Raw genomic sequence first — 24,759 nt, 5'->3', positions numbered from 1 at the left:
TTCACTATAGTACAGTTTCAGCTCTTTAATTGAGTTAGATTGGGATACAGTACCATACTTTCACTATAGTACAGTTTCAGCTCTTTAATTGAGTTAGATTGGGATACAGTACCATACTTTCACTATAGTACAGTTTCAGCTCTTTTAATTGAGTTAGATTGAGATACAGTACCATACTTTCACTATAGTACAGTTTCAGCTCTTTAATTGAGTTAGATTGAGATACAGTACCATACTTTCACTATAGTACAGTTTCAGATCTTTAATTGAGTTAGATTGGGATACAGTACCATACTTTCACTATAGTACAGTTTCAGCTCTTTAATTGAGTTAGATTGAGATACAGTACCATACTTTCACTATAGTACAGTTTCAGCTCTTTAATTGAGTTAGATTGAGATACAGTACCATACTTTCACTATAGTACAGTTTCAGCTCTTTAATTGAGTTAGATTGAGATACAGTACCATACTTTCACTATAGTACAGTTTCAGATCTTTAATTGAGTTAGATTGAGATACAGTACCATACTTTCACTATAGTACAGTTTCAGCTCTTTAATTGAGTTAGATTGGGATATGATACCAATAGTTTCACTTAAGTCTAATTGCTCTGCTCTCTCTTCACCTCTGAGGTCAAGGTGCAGTGGTGGGATCTGTGGGAGGTGTCACTCCCCTTTCCCAGTTGACCAGATTAGCAGGTAGAGAACTCTCCCTGATTGGCTGCACACAGAGTTGGCACATCATTCTCATAATCCAATTGAGGTCTTATGGCCGACGACTAAGAATAGGGCCTCTGAAGTGGAAATGCAGAATGGATGAGATGTGTCTTTTGCAATACGACAGAATAGTCAGGCAATGAGGGAACCGTACCGAGGCATGCAGAGTGAACTGGAGGCGAAAATCAGCGAAACTGGCTTCGTTTTTAAGCGACACAGCTCGTAGACTGTAGGTGAGAATAGCTGAGTAGGATGCTTGAGAGGATTAGTGTTGAATCTCAGCCTTCCAGGAGAACCCGCAGAGGAGAACCGCTCACTCGGATGTAACAAGGTAAGAAGTTTTCTTCCTCCGAGTCGAGGCAGAGCTACAGGATCAGGGACTGTACAGAGAATCTCTGATGCAGGAATGAGGAACAGATTTGCATCTCATTCACTGCAATATTCCGGCAGACTGAATCATACCTAATACATATGCGCATAATTAAGCCTGTTCCAGCCTCTTCTTACATCGAAATCTGTCTGTCTGCCTCTGTTACTTATGGAGGAACATTTTAGGGCTGTTAATGTTCAATCTTGAGCGCAGAGTCGATGTCAGTTGTGGTTTGACCTTTATTTACATTTACATTTATAGCATTTAACAGACACTGCTTATCCAAACAACTTATAGCCATGTTAAATTAATTAAAAAAAAAAAAATAAAACAAAATATATACAAATATATACACATAAATACAGAAAATAGACATTTTAAATAAATGAACAGCTGGTGGGCAATTCAGATATGAGCATGGTTAAGTGTAAAATAATGCTGGAGCTAAATATAATAATTATAATTGTTAACGCTAACGGTATAGGTAATAATTTAATGTGTACCATTGACTTCTTTCTGCGCATCATGTTGGCAAGATACATTAACAATACACATGAACACTCATACATCTAATGTTCTAGCTAAAGACCAGGCAAAATGAAAACAATATCCAATGACACACAGCTTTAGTTTATGTTCTCACTAATATTGAAGCTAAATGAAACTGAATATGACATTAATCCAGCTGTTCAAATGATAAGCATTTAGCTAAATGATAAAATATCTCAGATTTATGATCAAGATACACAAATTTAGCTAAAGTTCTAGCTAAAGACTAGTCCAAATAATACAACAATGAGGCACACATTAAGCTAAAGTTCTAGCTAAAGACTAGTCCAAATAATACAACAATGAGGCACACATTAAGCTAAAGTTCTAGCTAAAGACTAGTCCAAATAATAAAACAATGAGGCACACATTAAGCTAAAGTTCTAGCTAAAGTCTTGGCCAAATGATAAAAACAATGTTGTATAAATTCAGCTAAAGTTCTAGCTAAAGACTAAACCAAATAATAAAACAATGAAGCACACATATAGCTAAAGTTCTAGCTAAAGACTAGTCCAAATAATAACACAATTAGTCACACATTTAGGTAAAGTTCTAGCTAAAGACTAGACCAAATTATAAAAACAATTATGCACAAATTAAGTTAAAGTTCTACATAAAGCCTAGTCCAAATAATAAAACAAAGAGGCACACATTTAGTTAATGTTCTAGCTAACAACTAGTCCAAATAATAAATCAATGAGGCACACATATAGTTCTAGCTAAAAACTAGACCAAATAATAAAACAATGACACACACATATAGCTAAAGTTCTAGCTAAAGACTAGTCAAATTAACACAATTAGACACAAATGTAGGTAAAGTTCTAGCGAAAGACCAGTCCAGTTAATATAAACTGTTCTAGTCAGGAAGGTTCCACTGGTTGAATGAGGCTGCATGTGTGTGTTTATGAGCTAACGAGTTAAAATTCCCTCAGAAATAGTGATAATGCTCGTGTAGACGAACACTCCAAACATCGAGATGTGGTCACACTTGTTATTTTTTGTCATCCAAATATGGTGACACATGCACTCATGTAAAGTTAAGAGTATAAATCACTCTCTGTTAGCTGCTTAGCATGAATGAATCTAAATCTAGCAATGTAGAACTAGCACATACATAGTGACAGCATATACATATATATATATATATATATATATATATATACTTATATACTTAATATCAGCTCCTTTTCCAGTCTCAATACACACTACATAAATGTCAGTAAGCGCAACAGTTAGCAGATATTATTTTGATAGTCTTAAGTAGGTCTTGCTGATGCTGTTAAAGTTGCCTCTTCTTTTCTGCGCACTCTGAGAGCAAGACGGGGGAGAGAAAGCCCCAGCAGAACCACATTAGAACAAATCTGCCCTTTTAGCCTCGCCGGCTGAGCATTAAGACTCAAAGCCAATTATGGCGGCAGAGGCAAGCCCCAGCGCGAATGTGTAAGACTCGCTGACTTGGTGTGGAAAAAGAAAGGGAAGCTATTTACCACTAAGGCACTCTTGTTTTGTGGGAATAGAGAGTTTCCATCTGCTTCAAAGTAGATTTGCCTCTTTCTGTTGCTGTAATTGAGTATCGCCAGAGGAACTGATACAGGATTTCTATGCAGATTCTCACAGATGATCAAAGGGAACATCCTGTTTCAGCTCAGTGTTTGAGAAGAGTTTATTCAGAGTCGGCTTTGGTTTGAAACTGTGCTTCACTGTGGAGAAACTTACCCACTCCGATTTTTTTACAGCCAGCGCTGGTGAATGGAACCAGGCGTCGGTCACCATGACGACAACACAGATATAGCCCATATTTTATGAACTATCTAATTCCACCAGTTTGAATACACGTGTCTCCTGAGCTTTATATGGCATGATGATGATGATGGTTTTCTTTAGGGTGATGATACAGTTTTCTTTAGGGACTACTTTTTCCCGCATTACACCCTAAAGGCAGCATGTATCCCTCCATCATTTTCTGACTGGGTAAGGTTATCTTGTGTGTGAGCTAAACCCACCTAGATCAGCATCACAGAGAGACGAAAACGCAAATATCTGCTGACGGAGATATGATTTCGGCATTATCACACACCCCTAAATACCACTGTGCGTTGCTGTGCTACTCGGTTACCATCGAATACACAAGATGCAGCATGTTTGAAAGAGGTCACATGGCCTTATAGGTTACAGTGACATTTCGCAGAGTGAATTATTTACTCCTAGCGGATTAGCATATGTTAGCACTGAGGTGGTCTGTGGTTGTTCCTGACAGGCAGCATGAGCACGTTCGTGACCCTGGCGGAGGTGCTGGAGTCACGGCGAGCCCCTCTGGAGGAGGACGAGGTGTGGGCTCTCCTGCTGGGAGCAGCAGAAGCACTGATGGGCATCTTCAGCAAAGGTACACAGATCATTACTGCATCAATACTAAACAAATGTAACTAATAATTAATAAGAGCTCATACCTCACCAATTAACCACACTCACCTTAAAGCACATGGAGCTTCAGAATTCTCTGTATAGCTCAGTCTGTGAGAAGAGTTTATTCAGGGGGGTAAACACATCTGTTCAGCTCTGCCCACTCACTTTGAAGTTAAAAGGAATGTGTCAGTCCAGATTCCTTATTAAATGTGGTCCAATTTAGAGCAGCTAATCAGAAGAGATCTCATTTACATATATCAGTGTTAAAGGCACAGTAACAAATACACTGTTTAAGCTGTGAGAGAAAAGGAGGGTGAGTTGTAAATGAGAAAAAAATAAATGAGAGCTGGTTTTAGTGCTGCTATGCTTTATACACTATCTAATTTGAATTATTCCATATCCACTATGAATTATTCAGCATCCATGACAAAATTCTTCAGAATCCAGTATGAATTATTTTGTATCAACTATGAATGATTTAGTGCCCACTATGAATTATTCAATATCTACTATCCATGAATTATTCTGCATCCACAGTGAATTATTCAGCATCCACTATGAATTATTCAGCATCCACTATGAATTATTCAGTATCTACTATGAATTATTCAGTATCTACAATGAATTGTTCCATGTTTACAGAGAATGATTCAGCATCCACTATGATCTATTTGTATCCACTATGAATTATTCAGCATCCACCATGAATTATTCAGCATCCATTATGAATTATTCAGTATCTATGATGAATTGTTCCATGTTCACAGAGAATTATTCAGCATCCACTATGATTATCAACTACAAATTATTAGTAACCATTATGGATTATTCTGTATCCACTATCAATGACCAGAATCCATTATAAATGATTGGGCATCCACTATGAATAATTCAGTATCCACTATGAATAATTCAGTATCCACTATGTTTTTTTCAGAATTGACTATGAATGATTCAGGATCCACTACGAATTTTTCAGTGTCCAATACAAATGATTCAGTAACTACCATGGATTACTTCATATCCACTATCAATGACTCAGTGTCTACTATGAATTCTTCCATTTCCGCTATGAATTATGCTACTAGGAAATGAATATTAGAATATTATTTATGTAATTTGAGAGCAATGTACTGACATATGGACACACATACAGTCTGTGTAGGGTATAATGGGTAACTTTGGGTCAGCCTATGAGATGGTTACCTTTGATACTCACTGATTGATTTAGAATATTCCCGCCCCTTCTCCTCCCCCCTAGGTCCGGTTAACCCGTGCAGTATAATCAGCCCCGGCTCCATGCTGCTCTCGCCCAGCGGCAGCGTCGCCTTCAAGACCTGCAGCCGCTCTGAGGACGTGGCTTCCTTCACTTCTCCGGAGATGATGCTGGCTCGCCCATCCTCCAGCAGGCAGGACGTGGAAAAGGTGAGCTGCCCTCTGGACATGAGCTGCTGGCCATGAGATGTGATCAGAGAGGAGAGGGAGATTACTGACCGTGACTAACCGGGCTAAACTGCTGTAGGCTGAGTGGGTGGGGCTGAACTGCTGTAGGCTGAGTGGGTGGGGCTGAACTGCTGTAGGCTGAGTGGGTGGGGCTGAACTGCTGTAGGCTGAATGGGTGGGGCTGAACTGTTGTAGGCTGAATGGGTGGGGCTGAACTGCTGTAGGCTGAATGGGTGGGGCTAAACTGCTGTAGGCTGAATGGGCAGGGCTAACGTGCTATATGCTGAATGGGCGGGGCTAACGTGCTATATGCTGAATGGGCGGGGCTAACTGTTGTAGGTTGAATGGGTGGGGCTGAACTGCTATAGGCTAAATGGGCGGGGCTAATGTGCTATAGGCTGAATGAGTGGGGCTGAACTGCTGTAGGCTGAATGGTTGGAGCTAAACTGCTGTAGGCTGAATGGGTGGAGCTAAACTGCTGTAGGCTGAATGGGTGGAGCTAAACTGCTGTAGGCTAAATGGGTGGGGCTAACCCTTTGAAGGCTGAATGAGCCCAAAGAACCGACGGTTTTGTTCTTTGCTGGTTCTAGATGGTGGTTTTCTCTCTGGGAATGGCGCTCTACTGGACTGTAGATTATCAGCTTGCTCAGAACCAGGTGAGGAAACTACAGCTAGTCTAGGTGACGTGTTCTCTGTGTGAAAAAGTGAGGAAGACTCCCACAGCTGCTTGTAATGCTCCCTCGTCCTGCAGCCCGTCCAGCTCAGCAACCACCTGAACGGCCTTCTGCTGAAGATGTGTGAAGAGGCAGCCCACAGACGCCCGGAGCTGCTGGCCGTGCTGGAGGAGAGTGAGCAGCACCACAAGAACGCTCTCCTCCCTCCCCCAGACACAGTCATCATGCAGCTGGCCCAGGACGTCCTGCAAGACCCAGTACATCACCCAGTTAACCCCCCCTCTCTCCCCCACACGTAGTCAATCAACCAAGACATGTTCCATTTTTAGGATTAGCACTGGAGCTATAGGGCTAATGTAGCTAACAAGCAATGGAAGTGGTTGCCCCACCAATTAGCACACAAGATATGAGGCTAATGTAGCTAACACATAATGGAAACTGACACCCGACCAGTTAGCGCTGGAGCAACAGAGCTATTGTAGCCACAAAGAAATGGAAACTTATAATCCACCAATTAGCACTAAAGCTACAAGGCTAACATTGCTAACAAGAAATGAAAGCTTATAATCCACCAATTAGCACTAAAGCTACAAGGCGAAACATTGCTAACAAGAAATGAAAGCTTATAATCCACCAATTAGCACTAAAGCTACAAGGCTAACATTGCTAACTAGAAATGAAAGCTTCTATTCCACCAATTAGCACTAAAGCTACAAGGCTAACATTGCTAACAAGAAATGGAAGCTTATCCCCCACTAATTAGCACTGGGGCTACAAAGCTAATTTAGCTAACAAGAAATGGAAGATTGTACCCCACCAGTTAGCACTCAAGCTATGAGGCTTATGACGCTAAATATAATTACAGCTTATGTAATTATAAGCTAATGTAGCTGAAAGACAATGATGGTGTACATCCCACCAATTAGCTCTTGAGCTACAGAGCTAATATAGCCAGCAAGTAATGGAAGCTTACACCCAATCAGTTAGCACTGAAGCTATGATGCTAATGTAGCTGAAAAGTAATGATAGTGTATATCCCACCAATTAGCACCGGAGCAATGAGGTTCTATTCTCCACCACTGGGAGCGATTCTGATTGGGTAAGGTTATCTAGAACCATGTGTTTTGATTGTTCTCAGCTGGTGGTTTCTAAGGTTCTAGTCTGACAGTGAAGACGAGGTGTGTTTGTGTGGAACTGATGGAGCGGATGTTCTGCAGGTCGAGAACGCTCTGGGTAACGCTGCTCTGCTAACAGATCGAAGTCAGCTGGTTAGAGACAGGCTGCGAGGTAGGACATCGGTTCTCTCGTGATGGTTTGGGTTTTTGGGATGAAGTGTAAGACGGGACAGAACCTTACGTCTCCTGTTTGCTTCAGGAAGCTCCAGTCAGAATTCCACCTGGGCTCCAAAAGGGAACGGCTCACCATCACTCAGTTTCCCAGCTGAGACGAACAGGTAAGTGGAGGTGGTCGCTATGGTGTTGCTACGTTCTTGCGATGAATTACGGTACTTGCTATGGGATTGCTACGTGGTTGCCATGCCGTTATAAATGGTCGCAATGGTGTTGTTAGATGATTGCTCTGATGACGAACCCCCAATGGTTGCTATGGGGTTGCTAGGTGTTTGCTATGCTGTTACAAGTGGTTGCTATGGTGTTGCTACGTTCTTGCTATGATGTCCCAGATATGCGTAAGCATATTTATAGGTGGTTACGCTGCTGTTGCAAGTGGTTGCTGTGATGTTGCTATGTGGTTACTATGGAATTCTCAGTGATTGCTATGGTGTTTCTAGGTGGTTGCCATGCTGTTCCAGCTATTTGCTGTAGTTGCTGTAGTCTTGTTGTGGAATCCCCAGTGGCTGGTATGGTGTTGCTAGGTGGCTGCTATGCTGTCACAAGTGGTCACTTTAGAGTTGCTAGGCAATTGCTCTGATGCCCCAAGTATTTGAAAGGATGTTGCTAGATGTTTGTTATTCTGTTCCAACTGGGTGCTAAGTGCTGTTGCTAAGTGGTTGCCATAGAATTCCCAGTGGCGGCTATGGGGTTGCTCTGCTATTAGAAATGAACGCAGTGGTGTTAGGTGGTGGCTGTGATGCCCCAGAGTGTTTTAGAGACTGTTGCTAGGTGGGTACCATTCTCTTTCAACTGGATGCTAAGTGGTTGCTATCGAATTCCCAGTGGCTGCTATGGGGTTGCTGGGTGTTTGCTATGCTGTTACAAGGGATTGCTATGGTGTCGATATGTTTTTGTCAGGGTGTCCTAGACGTCTTGTCATGTTGTGTCTGGGTTGCTAGCTGTTCTAGCTATGATGTCCCAGATATGTGTAAGCATATGTGTAGCTAGATGATTGCTATGGTGTTGCTAATTGGTTGCTATAGAATTCCCAGTGGCTTCTATGGGGTTGCTAGGTGGTTGCTCTGCTGTTAGACATGGACGCAGTGGGGTTAGGTGGTGTCTGTGATGCCCCAGAGTGTTTTATAGGCCGTTGCTAGGTTGTTATGGTGCTGCTAGGTTCTTGCTACGGAGTCCCCAGTGGCTGCTATGGGGGTGCTATGTGTTTGTTATGCTGTCAGGCGGTTGCTGTGATGTTCCAGGTGTTTGAGAAGATGTAGATGGTTGCTATGGTGTTGCTAGGTGGCTGCTGGGTGGTTGCTATGTGGTGGCGGTGATGTCCCAAGTGTTTTCTAGGATGCGGCTAGATGGCGGTTAGATACTTGCTATGGCATCTCTAGTTGTTTCCAGGGTGTTGCTTGCTGGTTGCTCTGGTGCTCCAGGTAATACCTTCATCATTGGCACATGTGGCCTGAGGCTGCAGACGGTCCGAGGGTTAGGGAATGATGACCTCAGCAGTCCGACTCGCTCTCTTCATTTCCTAGAAGCTGCCAGGGCTCCAATCCCAGCGGTGCCAGCAGCAGCAGCGACGGCACGTGGCTGAGCCGCAGTCCGAACCTCGGCAGACGGCAGCAGCTTAACTCCAGACCTGAACAGTCGTTTGGCTCCTCGCTCAGCCTCAGCGAGAGGAAGCTGAAGGTAAGCCCACCTCCAGTCCATTTACAACCGTCTGATTCGCACCGCACTCTTAACAGGGTTTCTACAGTATTCAGAACCATATAGTAATGTTGTAGTCATGGTAACCCCAGGGTCCCATCACCGTCCCTGGGAGGTGTGACCTTGGCAGTCTCTCTTGGCAGGACTTGGGCCCAGAGTTCGTCAGAATGCTGGATGAGCCTCTGGTTATCCTGGAGCTGCCCAATTCCATTGTGGTGAGTCTAATATCATTAAGGGTCAGCTGGTGTGGCACGGTGGAGCCAGGACCGAGATGCTGCGTGCCAACACCGTCCAGCCTGATGCCATCTGGATCTCTGCAATCCTGTTTCGTAATTATTTCGTTCTCCACGTCTATCGCTCCACCTCCCTCTCCCGCTCTCCCTCTCTCTCCAGTCGAAGAAAGGGAAGTCATGTTCCGCCCAAAGGGATCTGAAGGTGGTTATGCCAAATGGACAGGTCATCCTGGTCAAGTGTGATGTGAAGTCCAGAGGAGGAGATGTGTTCGACATGATCGTCGCCCACTCCAACTTGGTGGAGCACTTTTACTTCGGCCTGGCCTACAGTGACGGTAACGGGTGTCGCTGGTTTCCAGCTTTGGTGCCTTTTTAACAGCCGTTCTACAGCACGCTCTACTGGTCCAGCACCATCAGACCAGTAAAACCAGCAGAGGCGGCTGTGTTCTGTGTTACCGAGGTCCGACTGAATCTCCTGTTTCTCCAGATAACGAGTTCTTCTTTCTCGACAACGAAACCAAAATCTCCAAAGTGGCTCCGGAAAGCTGGAAGACAGCCCCCGCCTCCACATTCCTCCTCCACTTCCGCATCAAGTTTTTCGTCAGTGACATCACTCTCCTTCTGTAAGGCTCCTCCCATCTCAAAAGGCTGTAGGCTACATGGGTGGGGCTAAACTGCTGTAGGCTGAACGGGTGGAGTTAAAGAGCTGTAAACTGAATGAGTAGTGCTGAAATGCTATAGATGCAGTGGGTGGGGGTAAATTGCTGTAGGCTGAATGGGTGGGGCTAAACTGCTGAAGGCTGAATGGGTGGGGCTAAACTGCTGTAGGCTGAATAGGCAGGGCTAAACTGCTGTAGGCTGAATGGGTGGGGCTAAACTGCAATAGGTTGAATGGGTGGGGCTAAACTGCTGTTGGTGGAATGGACAGGGCTAAACTGCTGAAGGCTGAATGGGTGGGGCTAAATTTCTGTAGGCTGAATGGGTGGGGCTAAACTGCAATAGGTTGAATGGGTGGGGCTAAACTGCTGTTGGTGGAATGGACAGGGCTAAACTGCTGAAGGCTGAATGGGTGGGGCTAAATTTCTGTAGGCTGAATGGGTGGGGCTAAACTGCAATAGGTTGAATGGGTGGGGCTAAACTGCTGTTGGTGGAATGGGCAGGGCTAAACTGCTGTAGGCTGAATGGGCGGGGCTAAACTGCTTTAGGCTGAATGGGCGGAGTTAAACTGCTGTAGGCGGAATGGGCGGGGCTAAACTGCTTTAGGCTGAATGGGCGGGGTTACACTGCTGTAGGCTGAATGGGCGGGGCTAAACTGTTTTTATTCCTCCGGCAGACATAAGCTCACTCGACACCAGTACTACCTTCAGCTGAGGAGGGACATCCTGGAGGACCGGCCGCTCTGTAACGTGGGGACCGGCCTGGTGCTCGCCGCCCTGGCCCTTCAAGCGGAGTTTGGGGACTGCATGCCAGAGGTAGCGCCATGCTAATTAGGGGTGGTGCTTCTCAGTTCCCTGCTCTCAGGCTATTCTACTGAACAGAAATCCACTACAATTAGAGAGGTGTAGTTTCAGGCCTTCTCTGAGAACAGCATGTACAGTGATGTGTCTTCGGTTAAGGTTTATGGGAAGAACTACTATCGCCCTGAGCACTACGTCTCTAGGAGCATGCTGGAGAAGATGGCCTTGCCTTGCCTGAAAGACGAGCTGCTGCGGCTGCACGCCAACAACGCCAGCATGGTCGCAGAGGAGTCTGAGCTGGAGTTCCTTAAGGTGATCTTTTAAATTCTCTGACTGAATAAAAACAACAATAAGCTCTTGCTGATCCAAACAAAAAACACAAAAAAACACAGCGCATCCAACAAGAACCAAAGCCTCGTCCATCCTTTATACAGCAGTAGAAGCATGGTAGCTCCAGGAAAGCTTCCATTTCTTGTTATATGAGGCTATATCATAGCAAATAAACTATATCGACAAAAGTATTGGGACACCTGCACTGTTTCTGCTAAAATCAAGGGTATTAAAAAGCTTGATCCTGCATTCATTATAAGGGGTGTCCACAAACATTTGGACATACACTGTAGATCCAGTGTTAATCAGTGTACCTTCTCTGCAGGCCATCCAGCAGCTTCCGGAGTACGGGGTGCTGTTCCACCGCGTGGCCTGCGAGAAGAAGCCCCTCACAGCAGAGCTGGTCCTGGGGGTCTGCGCCAAAGGCGTCATCGTGTACGAAGTTAAAAACAACTCCCGTTCCGCCAGCCTGAGGTTCCACTGGAGAGAGACTGCCAACATCTCCGCAGCCGTAAGTCTTCAACAATACAAACAGTTCAAATGATGATGACCGCACTGTGCTTCATGGAGACAAGATATACCCCACCAATTAGCACTGGAGCTATGAGGCTAATGTAGCTAAGAAGTAATGGAAACGTAAACCCTATCAATGACCACTTCAGCTACAGCACGAATGTAGCTAACAATTAGCACTGGAGCTACAAAGCTATTGTAGCTAGCAAGTAATGGAGACTCAAATCCCACCAATTAGCACTTTAGCTAAAATACTTATGTAGCTAACGATTATTAGAAACTTATACCCCACCAATTATGAGTAATGGAAGTAATGGAAGCTTATACCACACCAGTTAGCACTGGAACTTTGAGGCTAATGTAGCTAACAAGTAATAGAAGCTTATACCCCACTAATTAGCACTGACCCTACAATGCTAATGTAGCTAACAGGTAATGAAAGCTTATACCCCACCAATTAGCACTGGAGCTATGAGGATAATGTAGCTAACAAGTGATAGAATCTTATACCCCACCAATTAGCACTGGAGCTACTAAGTTAACAAGTATTGAAAGCTTATGCCCCACCAATTAGCACTGGAGCTACTAAGTTAACAAGTATTGAAAGCTTATGCCCCACCAATTAGCACTGGAGCTACTAAGTTAACAAGTAATAGAAGCTTATACCCCACTAATTAGCACTGGCACTACAAGGCTAATGTAGCTAACAGGTAATGAAAGCTTATACCCCACCAATTAGCACTGGAGCTATGAGTATAATGTAGCTAACAAGTAATAGAATCTTATACCCCACCAATTAGCACTGGAGCTACTAAGTTAACAAGTAGTGAAAACTAATGCCCCACCAATTAGCACTGGAGCTACGAGTATAATGTAGCTAACAAGTAATAGAATCTTATACCCCACCAATTAGCACTGGAGCTACTAAGTTAACAAGTAATAGAAGCTTATACCCCACTAATTAGCACTGGCACTACAAGGCTAATGTAGCTAACAGGTAATAAAAGCTTATACCCCACCAATTAGCACTGGAGCTACACGATTAATGTAGCTAACAAGTATTGAACGCTTATGCCCCACCAATTAGCACTGGATAGGTTTTGTCCCGACAGCCAAATATGCAACGATATACGGCCGCAAACTGAGCCCCTACTGACTGACCGCCTGGTTGTTGGTCCTCAGAGGCGTAAGTTTGTGATCGAGAGCAGCGTCAGTAAGAAGAAGCACACCTTCCTCATGGAGAAGTCTAGAGTCGCCCGCTACCTCTGTAGCCTCTGCACAGCTCAGCACAAGTTCCACAAGGAGATGAGCTCCCGCCAGCTCAGCCACAGCCTGGCCTCAGGCAAGTCCATCCAGGTTCTTCTCTCGTAGACAAAACTCTACTCGTCAACACGACTTCAACCCCATAGCATCCACCTAGGATATCACAGCAACCGCCTAGCAACCTTATAGTAGCTATCCAGCATATCAAAGCAACAGCTTAACAGTAAAGCAACTTCTTGGAACAGCACAGCAACCACCTATCAACCCCACAGGGACCACCTGGGATAACATAGCTACTGCTTAGCAACAGCATAGATACAACCTGAAATACCTGACTGGTGTAATGCCTATTAATGGAACAACATAGCAATTGCCTATCAACCTTACAGGGACCACGTAGGATACCAAGCATACCGCTTAGCAACAGTATAGACAGCCTAGCAACTCCATAGCAAGTACCTGGAACATCTGACAGGTGTAATGCCGGGTGATTGAACAGCATAGAAACTACCCATCCTACAGGAACCAACAGGGATGCCATAACAACTGCTTAGCAACAGTATAGCAACTGCCTAGAAACTTCATCGCAAGCACCTGGAATACCGGACAGGTGTATTGCAGACTGATGGAACAGTGTAGCAACAACCTACCAACCCTACAGCAGCCAACTTGGATACCATAGCAACCACCTGGAATACCTGGCAGGTGTAATGCTGACTGGTGGAGAAGGTAAAGGACAGTAAGATCAGTAACAGCAGATGTTCTTCTGTCCTTCCAGAGGAGAGTATTGTGCAGTATTCGTCCGTGTGCCGGGCCCAGAACAACATCTCCTGCTTGGAGGGTGTGTTGAACAATAGCAGGCTCAATGCTGCCCACCAGGACCCCATGAGCAAGCTGTGTGATGACATCGCCAACCGCATAGAGACCCGGATCAAACAGCAGAGAGACTTACTGGAGCAGTCCAGGTGAGGGCGCCAAGCAGGGCCTAAAGGGGAATTCCAGAAACTCCCGAAGTTCCCGCAGAACTCAGTGTTTGAGAAACGTTTATTCAGAGACTGTGATTTGAGCCAGGTGTCTGTCGCCATGACTACAACACAGATATAGCCACTATTTTATTTACTATCCAAACCCCCCAGTGAAGCTACATGAGTGTTCTGAGTTTTATATGGAATGATGATGATGATGATGGTGATAAAGGTAAAATAGTGGAGAATCTCAGAACTAATACAGTTTTCTTTAGGGACTACTTTGTTTTAGATACAAAACGATTGTTATTTTAGCAAAACAGCCCTAAAATCAAAAATAAAAACTATGGCTAAATAAAGAAGAATAATAACTTATCATTTTACGAACATAATTGTCCCAGTGCCACGAGTCCAGTTTTCCAGAGGTTTGCCGCTGGATCTCAGAAGCGAGGCTCGGATGTTCCTTCTTTGTCATCGGGTGTAAGAGGTAAGCCCAGATAAGTTTTATTAGAATTGTATTTTGTATAAGATAAGCTACGTTAGCCTCATAGCTCCCAAACTTACCACCTAGCAGTAATCTAGGAACCACCTGGTACACCATAGCAACCACTTGATTGCGTATGGCGGACTTTTGACTTTTGAACACCATCTGGGATACCACAACAACCACCTATCAACACATAGGAACCATATAGGATTATCATAGCAACTGCTTATCAGCACCCTGACAGCTGACTGTGATACCACAGAAGCACTTGAAAATATCAAAGGCACCCCATAGCAAACCCCAAATGTACAACAGCAGCTACCCAGCAACACCCCAGGAACTACCAGAGATACCACAGTAACCATTTAGCAACACTCTAGCAACCATCTGGAACATCATAGGGACTGCTTAGCAACACCCCAACTAGAGATACTACAGTACCCAGTCTGGAATACCATAGTAACCATCTCTGGCAGCAACTGCCTAGCAACACTCCAGAGAGACCCAGAGAGATCCATAGCAGCTACCCAGCAACAGATAAGAACCATCTGGATTACTTATAGCAACAGCTTAGCAACACTTTGACTAACACTTTGGGATACCATAGCAACCATTTGGGAACACCAAGGCAGACACTTGGAACAGCATCTGGCAACCCCATAGCAAACCCTATATTAACAACAACAACTACCCAGCAACACCCCAGGAACTACCAGAGATACCACAGTTACCATTTAGCAACACACCAGCAACCACTTGGAACATCATAGGGACTGGCAACACCCTAGAAACTCCCCAGCAACACTCTAATAAGCACCAGTGATGTGGATGTGGACCATGTGGATTATTGTAGCAACAGCTTATCAAGCTTGCTTGGCAACCAACTGAGATACCACAGTACCACTCAGCAACACCCTAATCTATCACCCTATCACAACAACTGCCTGGGACAACACCCTAGTAACCACCAGAGGTACCATAGCAACCACCTAAAAACACCCTAGCAACCAACAGGAATTCCATAGCAACCACCAAAAAATTGCTTAAGCTGTGCTAGAAAATCTAGAAAGTCCAGACGAACTGTCTGGTTCTGCTCTAGCAGTTCGGTAATCTTGGTACGGGAATGTGAACCACTTCATATATCAAAGGTTTCTTTTACGTCCACTTAAAGATACTCCAACCAGTCCCAGAGCTCCTGAGAGGGAAATCATCTGCGTGAGTTTGAAGAAGGATCCTAAACTAGGCCTCGGTAAGGAAGCTGAAACTCTTCTTTAAGCAGTCTAAGCTGAACCTCAGGAGAGGGATCAGCTCCTCGGGTGACTCTGTGTGTTTGTGTTTTGATGTGAGGTATCGTAATCATCGGAGAAGACAGCACCGGCCGTCTGGACCTGGGGATCTTCATTGCCTCTGTCGTGCCAGGAGGACCAGCGGACAGAGACGGACGCATCAGACCAGGTCCACCCTGGACTTTACGCCAAACACTCGCTGACTTCACCTCCACCTTCCTAAACTCTGCATCTGCACCACTCTCCAGTCTTTAAAGCTACATCACATGACATTTAATATAACAAGACTGATATATGAAATATGTAAATCAGCTCTGCAGTCCTGAGTTTTGCCTCATTCAAAGATCAGTTTGGGCTAAAACACTTTTAACTTTATAATGAATGGGTGGGGCTAAAGTGTTGTAGACTGAAAAGGTGGGGCTAAACTGCTGTACACTAAATGGGTGGGACTAAACTGTTGGAGACTGAATGGGAGGAGCTAATCAGCTGTAGACTAAATGGGTGGGGCTAAACTGCTGTACACTAAATTGGTGGGGCTAACTTGCTGTAGGCTGAATGGGAGGGGCTAAACTGCTGTAGACTGAATGGGAGGGGCTAATCAGCTGTAGACTGAATGGGTGGGCCTAAACTGCCCTAGACTGATAGGGTGGGGCAAAACTGCTCTAGACTGAATAGGTGGGGTTAAACTGTTGTAGGCTGAAAGGGTGGGGCTAAACTGCTGTAGGCTGAATGGGTGGGGTTAAACTGCTGTAGGCTGAATAAGTGGAGCTGACCTGCTGTAGACTGAATGGGTGGGGCTAAACAGCTGTAGACTGAATGGGTGGAGCTAAACTGCTGTACACTAAATGGGTGGGGCTAAACTGTTGTAGACTAAATAGGTGGGGCTAAACTGCTGTACACTAAATGGGTGGGACTAAACTGTTGGAGACTGAATGGGAGGAGCTAATCAGCTGTAGACTAAATGGGTGGGGCTAAACTGCTGTACACTAAATTGGTGGGGCTAACTTGCTGTAGGCTGAATGGGAGGGGCTAAACTGCTGTAGACTGAATGGGAGGGGCTAATCAGCTGTAGACTGAATGGGTGGGCCTAAACTGCCCTAGACTGATAGGGTGGGGCAAAACTGCTCTAGACTGAATAGGTGGGGTTAAACTGTTGTAGGCTGAAAGGGTGGGGCTAAACTGCTGTAGGCTGAATGGGTGGGGTTAAACTGCTGTAGGCTGAATAAGTGGAGCTGACCTGCTGTAGACTGAATGGGTGGGGCTAAACAGCTGTAGACTGAATGGGTGGAGCTAAACTGCTGTACACTAAATGGGTGGGGCTAAACTGTTGTAGACTAAATAGGTGGGGCTAAACTGTTGTAGACTGAATGGGTGGGCCTAAACTGCCCTAGACTGAATGGGTGGAGCTAAACTGCTCTAGACTGAATAGGTGGGGTTAAACTGCTGTAGGCTAAATAAGTGGAGCTAAACTGCTGTAGGCTGAATGGGTGGAGCTAAACTTCCCTAGACTGAAAGGGTGGGGTTAAACTGTTGTAGGCTGAATAGGTGGAGCTGAACTGATGTAGACTGAATGGTTGGAGCTAAACTACTGTAGGTTGCAGCTGCCTGGCAATTTAAATATGTGTGTAGAAACAGCGCCCTCCTGTGGTCTTGCAGGTGGCCGCTTGATCTCTCTGAATCAGACCAGTCTGGAGGGAGTGACCTTCAGTGAAGCAGCAGAAATCATGCAGAACAGCCCCGACCAGGTGGAGCTCATCATCTCCCAGTCCAAAGGTACCGACAGTAACTGCAGTAGCTGCTACAGTGAGAGTTTATCAAACATTTACTTTTTAATATTAATTAATTGTTATTTATATTAATTGTTGCATATTTTGAGCTCCTGCTGATCTGATTTCTGTCCCAGCGGCGAGGAAGCCCATCAGCGGCCTGGCGGAGAGGAGCTACGAGTCTCAGACCACACTGCGGGCAGACAGCCGGACGGACAGTCGGGCAGAGGACGGGCTGGATGAGCTGGTGACGATCATGATGACGCCGAAGGCTGGGAGCAGACTGCACGTACCTGACGTGCGCATCCTCAATGCTCAAGTACACACACACACTCACACACACACACACACACACACACACACCACTGGGAATGTGTTACAGAGCCAGTGGTATCACCTAGCATAGCAACATCCTAACAACCGTCAGGATACTATAGCAACCACCTTCAATAGCACAGCAACCACTAATCAAAACGTATAATATAAGCAATATCCTGACAACTATGTGCTAAAGCTAAGCAACTGCTTAGCAACAGCATGGCAACCACCTAGCAAGTACATAGCAACCACCTGGGAGACCATAGTAACTGCTTAGCAGACACCTATCAACTAAATAGTAACCATCTGGGATGCCACAGCAACTGCTTAGCAACAACATAGCAACCACTTGTTGCAGCATAGTATTCCTCTAGCAACACTATAGCAACCACTTGCAGAATGGCAACCACTTAGCAACGGAGCTAGAACATTAACCTTAACTCTGAGATACATTAATGATAATGATGACTTCAAAGAGCTGTGTGTGTGTTTATCTGTGTGTGTGTGTGTGTGTGTGTGTGTTAGGACGATTACTCCAGGTCAGTGTCTCTAATCAGTCTGAGACCAGAGGAGTTCAGTGTGCAGCTGAGGAAGGATTCTGGCAATCTGGGAATCAGCATAGCTGTAAGTGTGTGACGTTTCCAATAAAGTGGCCAGTGTAAAAGTACAAGGTAAATGTTTCCAATAAAATGGCCAGTGTAGATGTACAAGGTAGGCATTTCTAATAAAGTGGCCAGTGTAAAAGTACATGGTAGGGGTTTCCAATAAAGTGGCCAGTGTAAAAGTACAAGGTAGGGGTTTCTAATAAAGTGGCCAGTGTAAAAGGACAAGGTAGGGGTTTCTAATAAAGTGGCCAGTGTAAAAGGACAAGGTAGGGGTTTCCAATAAAGTGGCCAGTGTAAAAGTACAAGGTAAATGTTTCCAATAAAGTGGCCCATAATGCAGATTTTGGCACATTACCCTGTCCTTAGAAAGAACAGACTTGCTGAGTTCACTTGGCCGTAGGAAACTTCCCACAGCAGCGCCGGAGAGGATCCCACTGAGCCAACAGGTCAGCGTAATCTCTGACCTCAGGGTAATCAGCTCAGCAGGTCAGAGGACTCAGGAGTCAGAACCTACTGGTGAGACATCTGCTGAAATATAGTGGCCAGTGAGTGAAAGCACAAGGTAGGGGTTTCTAATAAAGTGGCCAGTGAGTGAAAGCACAAGGTAGGGGTTTCTAATAAAGTGGCCAGTGAGTGAAAGCACAAGGTAGGGGTTTCTAATAAAGTGGCCAGTGAGTGAAAGCACAAGGTAGGGGTTTCTAATAAAGTGGCCAGTGAGTGAAAGCACAAGGTAGGGGTTTCTAATAAAGTGGCCAGTGAGTGAAAGCACAAGGTAGGGGTTTCTAATAAAGTGGCCAGTATGTGGAAGCACAAGGTAGGGGTTTCTGATAAAGTGGCCAGTGAGTGGAAGCACAAGGTAGGGGTTTCTGATAAAGTGGCCAGTGAGTGGAAGCACAAGGTAGGGGTTTCTGATAAAGTGGCCGGTGCTGAGTGCTGAACACAGCAGCTGATGTGTGAATGTGTGTGTTGAAGGGTGGGCTGAACGCAGGGCTGCAGTCTGGGGGGATTTTTGTGAAGAGCCTGATTCCTGGGGGGGCAGCAGACCAAGACGGACGCATACAGTCAGGTATGAACTCAGAGTTATTAGAGAGTGCTGTGAAGCCGAGCCCGCTCAGAGGTTCAGCAAGTGAAGGATACAACACTGAGACAGCGGCATAGCTGTGTGTGTGTGTGTGTGTGTGTGTGTGTGTGTGTGTGTGTGTGTGTGAGACAGGGGACAGGATTTTGGAAGTGCACGGGACCAGATTACAGGGATGCTCAAATCAGCAGGCTGCTGAGTGCCTCAACAAGACAGGGGAGGTGAGCTTACCACACACACACATGGGTGGGGTTAAAGCGGATGTAACGGATGTGTTTCAGAGGGTGTAGCGTGTGTGTAGTGCGTGAGTATCAGTGGATGTAGTGGGGGTGTAGTGAGTGTAGCGCATGTGTAGCGCAGGTGTAGCGGATGTGTCACTCATTACACACATACTACACGTATGTGTGTAATGAGTGAGTATCAGTGGGTGTAGCACAGGTGTAACGGATGTGTATCAGAGGGTGTAGCATGGGTGTAGTGGGTTTGTATCAGAGGGTGTAGTGTGTGTAGTGCATGAATATCAGTGGGTGTAGCGCGGGTGTAGTGAATGTGTATCACAGGGTGTAGCGCGGGTGTAGTGAATGTGTATCACAGGGTGGAGCGCAGGTGTATCAGTGGGTGTAGCGCAGGTGTAGCAGATGTGTATCAGAGGGTGTAGCATGGGTTTAGTGTGTGAGTACCAGTGGGTGTAGCGCGGGTGTAGCGGATGTGTATCAGAGGGTGTAGCGGATGTGTATCAGAGGGTGTAGCATGGGTTTAGTGTGTGAGTACCAGTGGGTGTAGTGCGGGTGTAGCGGATGTGTATCAGAGGGTGTAGCGGATGTGTATCAGAGGGTGTAGCATGGGTTTAGTGTGTGAGTACCAGTGGGTGTAGTGCATGTGTAGCGGATGTGTCTCAGAGGGTGTAGCGTGGGTGTAGAGCATGAGTATCAGAGGGTGTAGCGGATGTGTATCAGAGTGTGTAGCGTGGGTGTAGAGCGTGAGTATCAGAGGGTGTAGCGCGGGTGTATTGTACATTTGGCTGCTCGGCTGTTGCAGGTGGTGAGTTTGGTGCTGGAGCGGGACGGCAGTCCTGTGACGATCCGAAGCTCTCCGAGTCCCGAACCCCGGGACAAACTCATGCTGACCCCCGTCACCATGACAACACAGTTCAGGAACAACAGCTGTCCGGCCATTACCATGACAACGCCCTTCGCCATTAGGCCCAACGATTACAGCTTTGTGTCTGAAGGTAAAGAGGAGGCGTTGTGTTAGCATTAATGACGCTAATGAGTTAGCAATATTGGGTACCAGTGCAGCACTCTACCAGTACACCAGTACACCAGTATACCAGTACACAGTACACCACTACACCAGTATACCAGTACACCAGTACACCAGTACACCAGTATACCAGTACACAGTACACCACTACACCAGTATACCAGTACACCAGTACACCAGTATACCAGTACACAGTACACCACTACACCAGTATACCAGTACACCAGTACACCAGTACACCAGTATACCAGTACACAGTACACCATTACACCAGTACACCACTACACCAGTATACCACTACACCAGTACACCAGTACACAGTACACCAGTACTCCACTACACCAGTACACCAGTACACCACTACACCACTACACCAGTATACCAGTACACAGTACACCAGCACACCAGTATACCAGTACACCAGTATACCAGTACACCACTACACCAGTATACCAGTAAACCAGTACACCACTACACCAGTACACCACTACACCAGTATACCAGTATACCAGTACACCACTACACCAGTATACCACTACACCAGTATACCAGTACACCAGTATACCAGTACACAGTACACCACTACACCAGTACACCAGTACACCACTGCACCAGTACACCAGTATACCAGTACACCACTACACCAGTATACCAGTACACCAGTAAACCAGTACACCACTACACCAGTACACCACTACACCAGTATACCACTACACCAGTACACCAGTACACCACTACACCAGTATACCAGTACACCACTACACCAGTACACCACTACACCAGTATACCAGTACACCAGTACACCAGTAAACCAGTACACCACTACACCAGTACACCACTACACCAGTATACCACTACACCAGTACACCAGTAAACCAGTATACCAGTACACCAGTAAACCACTACACCAGTACACCACTACACCAGTACACCACTACACCAGTATACCAGTACACCACTACACCAGTACACCACTACACCACTACACCAGTATACCAGTACACAGTACACCAGTACACCAGTACACCACTACACCAGTATACCACTACACCAGTACACCAGTAAACCAGTACACCAGTACACCACTACACCAGTATACCAGTACACCAGTACACCAGTAAACCAGTACACCAGTACACCACTACACCAGTACACCACTACACCAGTATACCAGTACACCACTACACCAGTACACCACTACACCAGTATACCAGTACACCAGTAAACCAGTACACCAGTACACCACTACACCAGTATACCAGTACACCACTACACCAGTACACCACTACACCAGTATACCAGTACACCAGTAAACCAGTACACCAGTACACCACTACATCAGTATACCAGTACACCACTACACCAGTAAACCACTACACCACTACACCAGTACACCACTACACCAGTACACCACTACACCAGTATACCACTACACCACTACACCAGTACACCAGTACACACTACATCTCCGCTCCACCAGACAACACCCTGGAGGTGACGCTGCGGAAGCGACTGAGCGGCCTGGGCTTCAGCTTCCTGATCGCTGAACTGGACACGTCTCTGGACTGCGGCACTGTGGTCCGGGTGAAGACCCTGTTTCCGGGCCAGGCAGCCGAGGAGAGCGGACTGATCCGGGAGGGAGACGTGATCCTGGCTGTTAATGGTGAATCACTGAAGGGGCTGTCCTATCAGGTACCGGATATTTGTTACCATAGCAACCATGTTTTGAACACTGAGCCACTCAGAGCACAGGTCATTTGCATATAGCGGTCGTCAAGGTGCAGCACCTTAAACGGCCTGTGAAGGAGGGTCTATAACCCCTTTAACCTGCCCTCCACAGCGCGTGCTGCATCTGCTGAAGGGTTCAACCCCAGAGGTCAAGCTGGTGATTTGTCGGCCTGCTGCAGGTAAGCCTGGTTCCTCCATCAGCGTCAGTGTTTTAGCCGGTCATCTGATGGAGATCATCTGATGGAGATCATCTGATGGAGATCATCTGACGTTCTGCTTTGTTTGTCCCCTCTGAAGGAACTCTGCCCCCCATATCTGAGAAAATAGGCCAACTGACCTGCAGCTGAGGACCGAAGCATCTGGTCACATGGCCAATCAGATGAGGGCTCCAGACCATCACCAATGGGAGTGACGGTTCCAGAGGAGCCTAGAACGGTGGGACTTAGGGGGTCCTCCACAGGGAATGGTACACTCTTGCTTTTTCTTGACCATTCAGCCTACAGCAGTTTAGCCCCGCCCATTCAGCCTACAGCAGTTTAGCCCCGCCCATTCAGCCTACAACAGTTTAGCCCCACCCATTTAGCCTACAGCAGTTTAACCCCACCCATTCAGCCTACAGCAGTTTAGCCCCACCCTTTCAGCCTACAGCAGTTTAGCCCCACCCATTCAGCCTACAGCAGTTTAGCCCCACCCTTTCAGCCTACAGCAGTTTAGCCCCACCCATTCAGATAGCATCTGGCCACAGCAGTTTAGCTCCGCCCATCTATGCTGAAGTTATAAAAAGTGTTTGTGTCTGGACTGCTTTCTGGATGAGGCACAATACATGGCAACCAATCAGAACAGAGCTCATTTACATATCAGGTCTGATTAAGGAGATATGTGCCCTTTAACTGACCGTAGCTCAGTAATGAAGGTGCTGACCACATGTTTTATCATTGACAGCATGAAGCTCTGAGAGAGGTGCCCAGCTCATATCTGTGGAAAGCGGCACTCTGAGGAGATTACTGCACGTTGAGAGGGCCCCCCAGTGGACGGAGGCACTCATTACAGGGCAGGTGATATTCTCTAAATTAAATCACTTAGATATGAAATAGTTTCAGTTTTAGGCGGGACCTAAGCAGTTTGACCAATAGTATCAGTAAAAAGGCGGGACCTAAGCAGTTTGACCAGTGACTGATGTAGATGTAGAGGCTGCGTAATCATTTAAGACGACACGTTTGCAGGAGATGGAGGTGTGTGTGTGTGTGTGTGTGAGTGACGTAAGGTCTCAGCACATGTACACACAGGCTCGGTAATCTCCGTCTGCTTTCCAGGAGTAATCTTGGTAAACTCCCTGACCTTCATGACCTTCGTGAACTTCGTGACCTCCTCGTCTGGTCTAATCCGTGGCCAGTTTTAGGAGCTCACGCCAACTCTGCCAAATCAACCTGCTCACCTGCTGCCCACGCCAGCAAATCACACAGCAGGTAGACAAGCGTCAGTGACCTTTTCACACTCGAACCACACACACACACACACACACACACATACACACACACACACACACACATACACTACCGGTCTACAGAGGAGCAGTGAGATGACCTTCGAAAGGTGAGCATATATAGTAGGTGTTTCTAATAAAATGGCCCCTAATGAATGTAAACAGTTTATCCTTTTAGCTTCCAGCGAAATACAGAACTGACCACTAGGTGGAGCAAGAGCCTCAAGCAGGACTGTACTGATCCAATATTACAGGATTTGCATTGTGCTCCTGTTGTCACGTGTGTTTGCTGGATCTTAAGGGTGTGTTAACTCTGCGTTTGCTTCACAGCTCGATCTTCTGGAAGTTCGGTGACGACACACAGCCCTTCGCCGGGTTCTAGAGCTGCCATCACACCTGTCCGTCTACCTGGGATCTGCTGTGACCTGTGCTGTGCCGTACAAGACAAGAGGAGTTGGGCGAGGGGTGTTTTTTCAGAAAGGCCTTGATTTTGCTTATTAAAAAGGTTGTCGTCTTTTCATCCGCTGTGCGTTCTCGAAGTTTCTCTCATAATCCAAACGTACAAACCCTCCTTATTTACCCCAAACAGTGCCAAACAGCCCCTCATCCGAACTGTATGCATCATACATCATCTTTACCACAAGCAGCACCGACGAACTGCCCCGGGGCCGTGATCTGACCCCTGAAAGCAGTGCGGCGTTCCCCAGGGCCGTATTCCGGGCCCATTGTTGTTTGGGGTTTCCGAGGAACCCTTCACCTCTGCTCATAAATAAAGCGTCC

General features: G+C 46.1%; 1 protein-coding gene across 1 annotated transcript; it reads left to right on the top strand.

The window, feature by feature from the left end:
* Positions 1–1,008: 1,008 nt before the first annotated feature.
* Positions 1,009–22,868, top strand: frmpd2 (FERM and PDZ domain containing 2). The gene is made up of 28 exons (XM_072667603.1): positions 1,009–1,049; positions 3,898–4,023; positions 5,305–5,468; positions 6,077–6,142; positions 6,238–6,417; positions 7,378–7,447; positions 7,535–7,613; positions 9,033–9,186; positions 9,348–9,419; positions 9,598–9,772; positions 9,925–10,060; positions 10,771–10,909; positions 11,054–11,206; positions 11,550–11,735; positions 12,920–13,079; positions 13,779–13,965; positions 14,367–14,452; positions 15,624–15,701; positions 15,800–15,907; positions 17,395–17,511; positions 17,642–17,823; positions 18,348–18,446; positions 19,400–19,493; positions 19,641–19,726; positions 20,544–20,736; positions 22,249–22,460; positions 22,609–22,675; positions 22,794–22,868. The coding sequence occupies exons 2-28, from the start codon at positions 3,903–3,905 to the stop codon at positions 22,841–22,843; spliced, it is 3,414 nt and encodes a 1,137-aa protein (XP_072523704.1). The 5' UTR covers positions 1,009–1,049; positions 3,898–3,902; the 3' UTR covers positions 22,844–22,868.
* The last annotated feature ends 1,891 nt before the right edge of the window (positions 22,869–24,759 follow it).

The sequence above is a fragment of the Salminus brasiliensis genome, chromosome 22 (assembly GCF_030463535.1).
Source record: "Salminus brasiliensis chromosome 22, fSalBra1.hap2, whole genome shotgun sequence".
NCBI classification, from domain to species: domain Eukaryota; kingdom Metazoa; phylum Chordata; class Actinopteri; order Characiformes; family Bryconidae; genus Salminus; species Salminus brasiliensis.
Note: the sequence above shows the minus strand (reverse complement) of the source record. Positions and strands in the feature narration are given on the sequence as shown.

Coding starts and splice junctions, on each gene's coding strand:
- frmpd2 (XM_072667603.1), top strand. CDS start 3,903: ATGAGCACGTTCGTGACCCTGGCGGAGGTGCTGGAGTCACGGCGAGCC. Junction 13,966..14,366: donor GACTTACTGGAGCAGTCCAG/GTGAGGGCGCCA, acceptor TAATTGTCCCAG/TGCCACGAGTCCAGTTTTCC. Junction 15,702..15,799: donor GGATCCTAAACTAGGCCTCG/GTAAGGAAGCTG, acceptor TTTTGATGTGAG/GTATCGTAATCATCGGAGAA.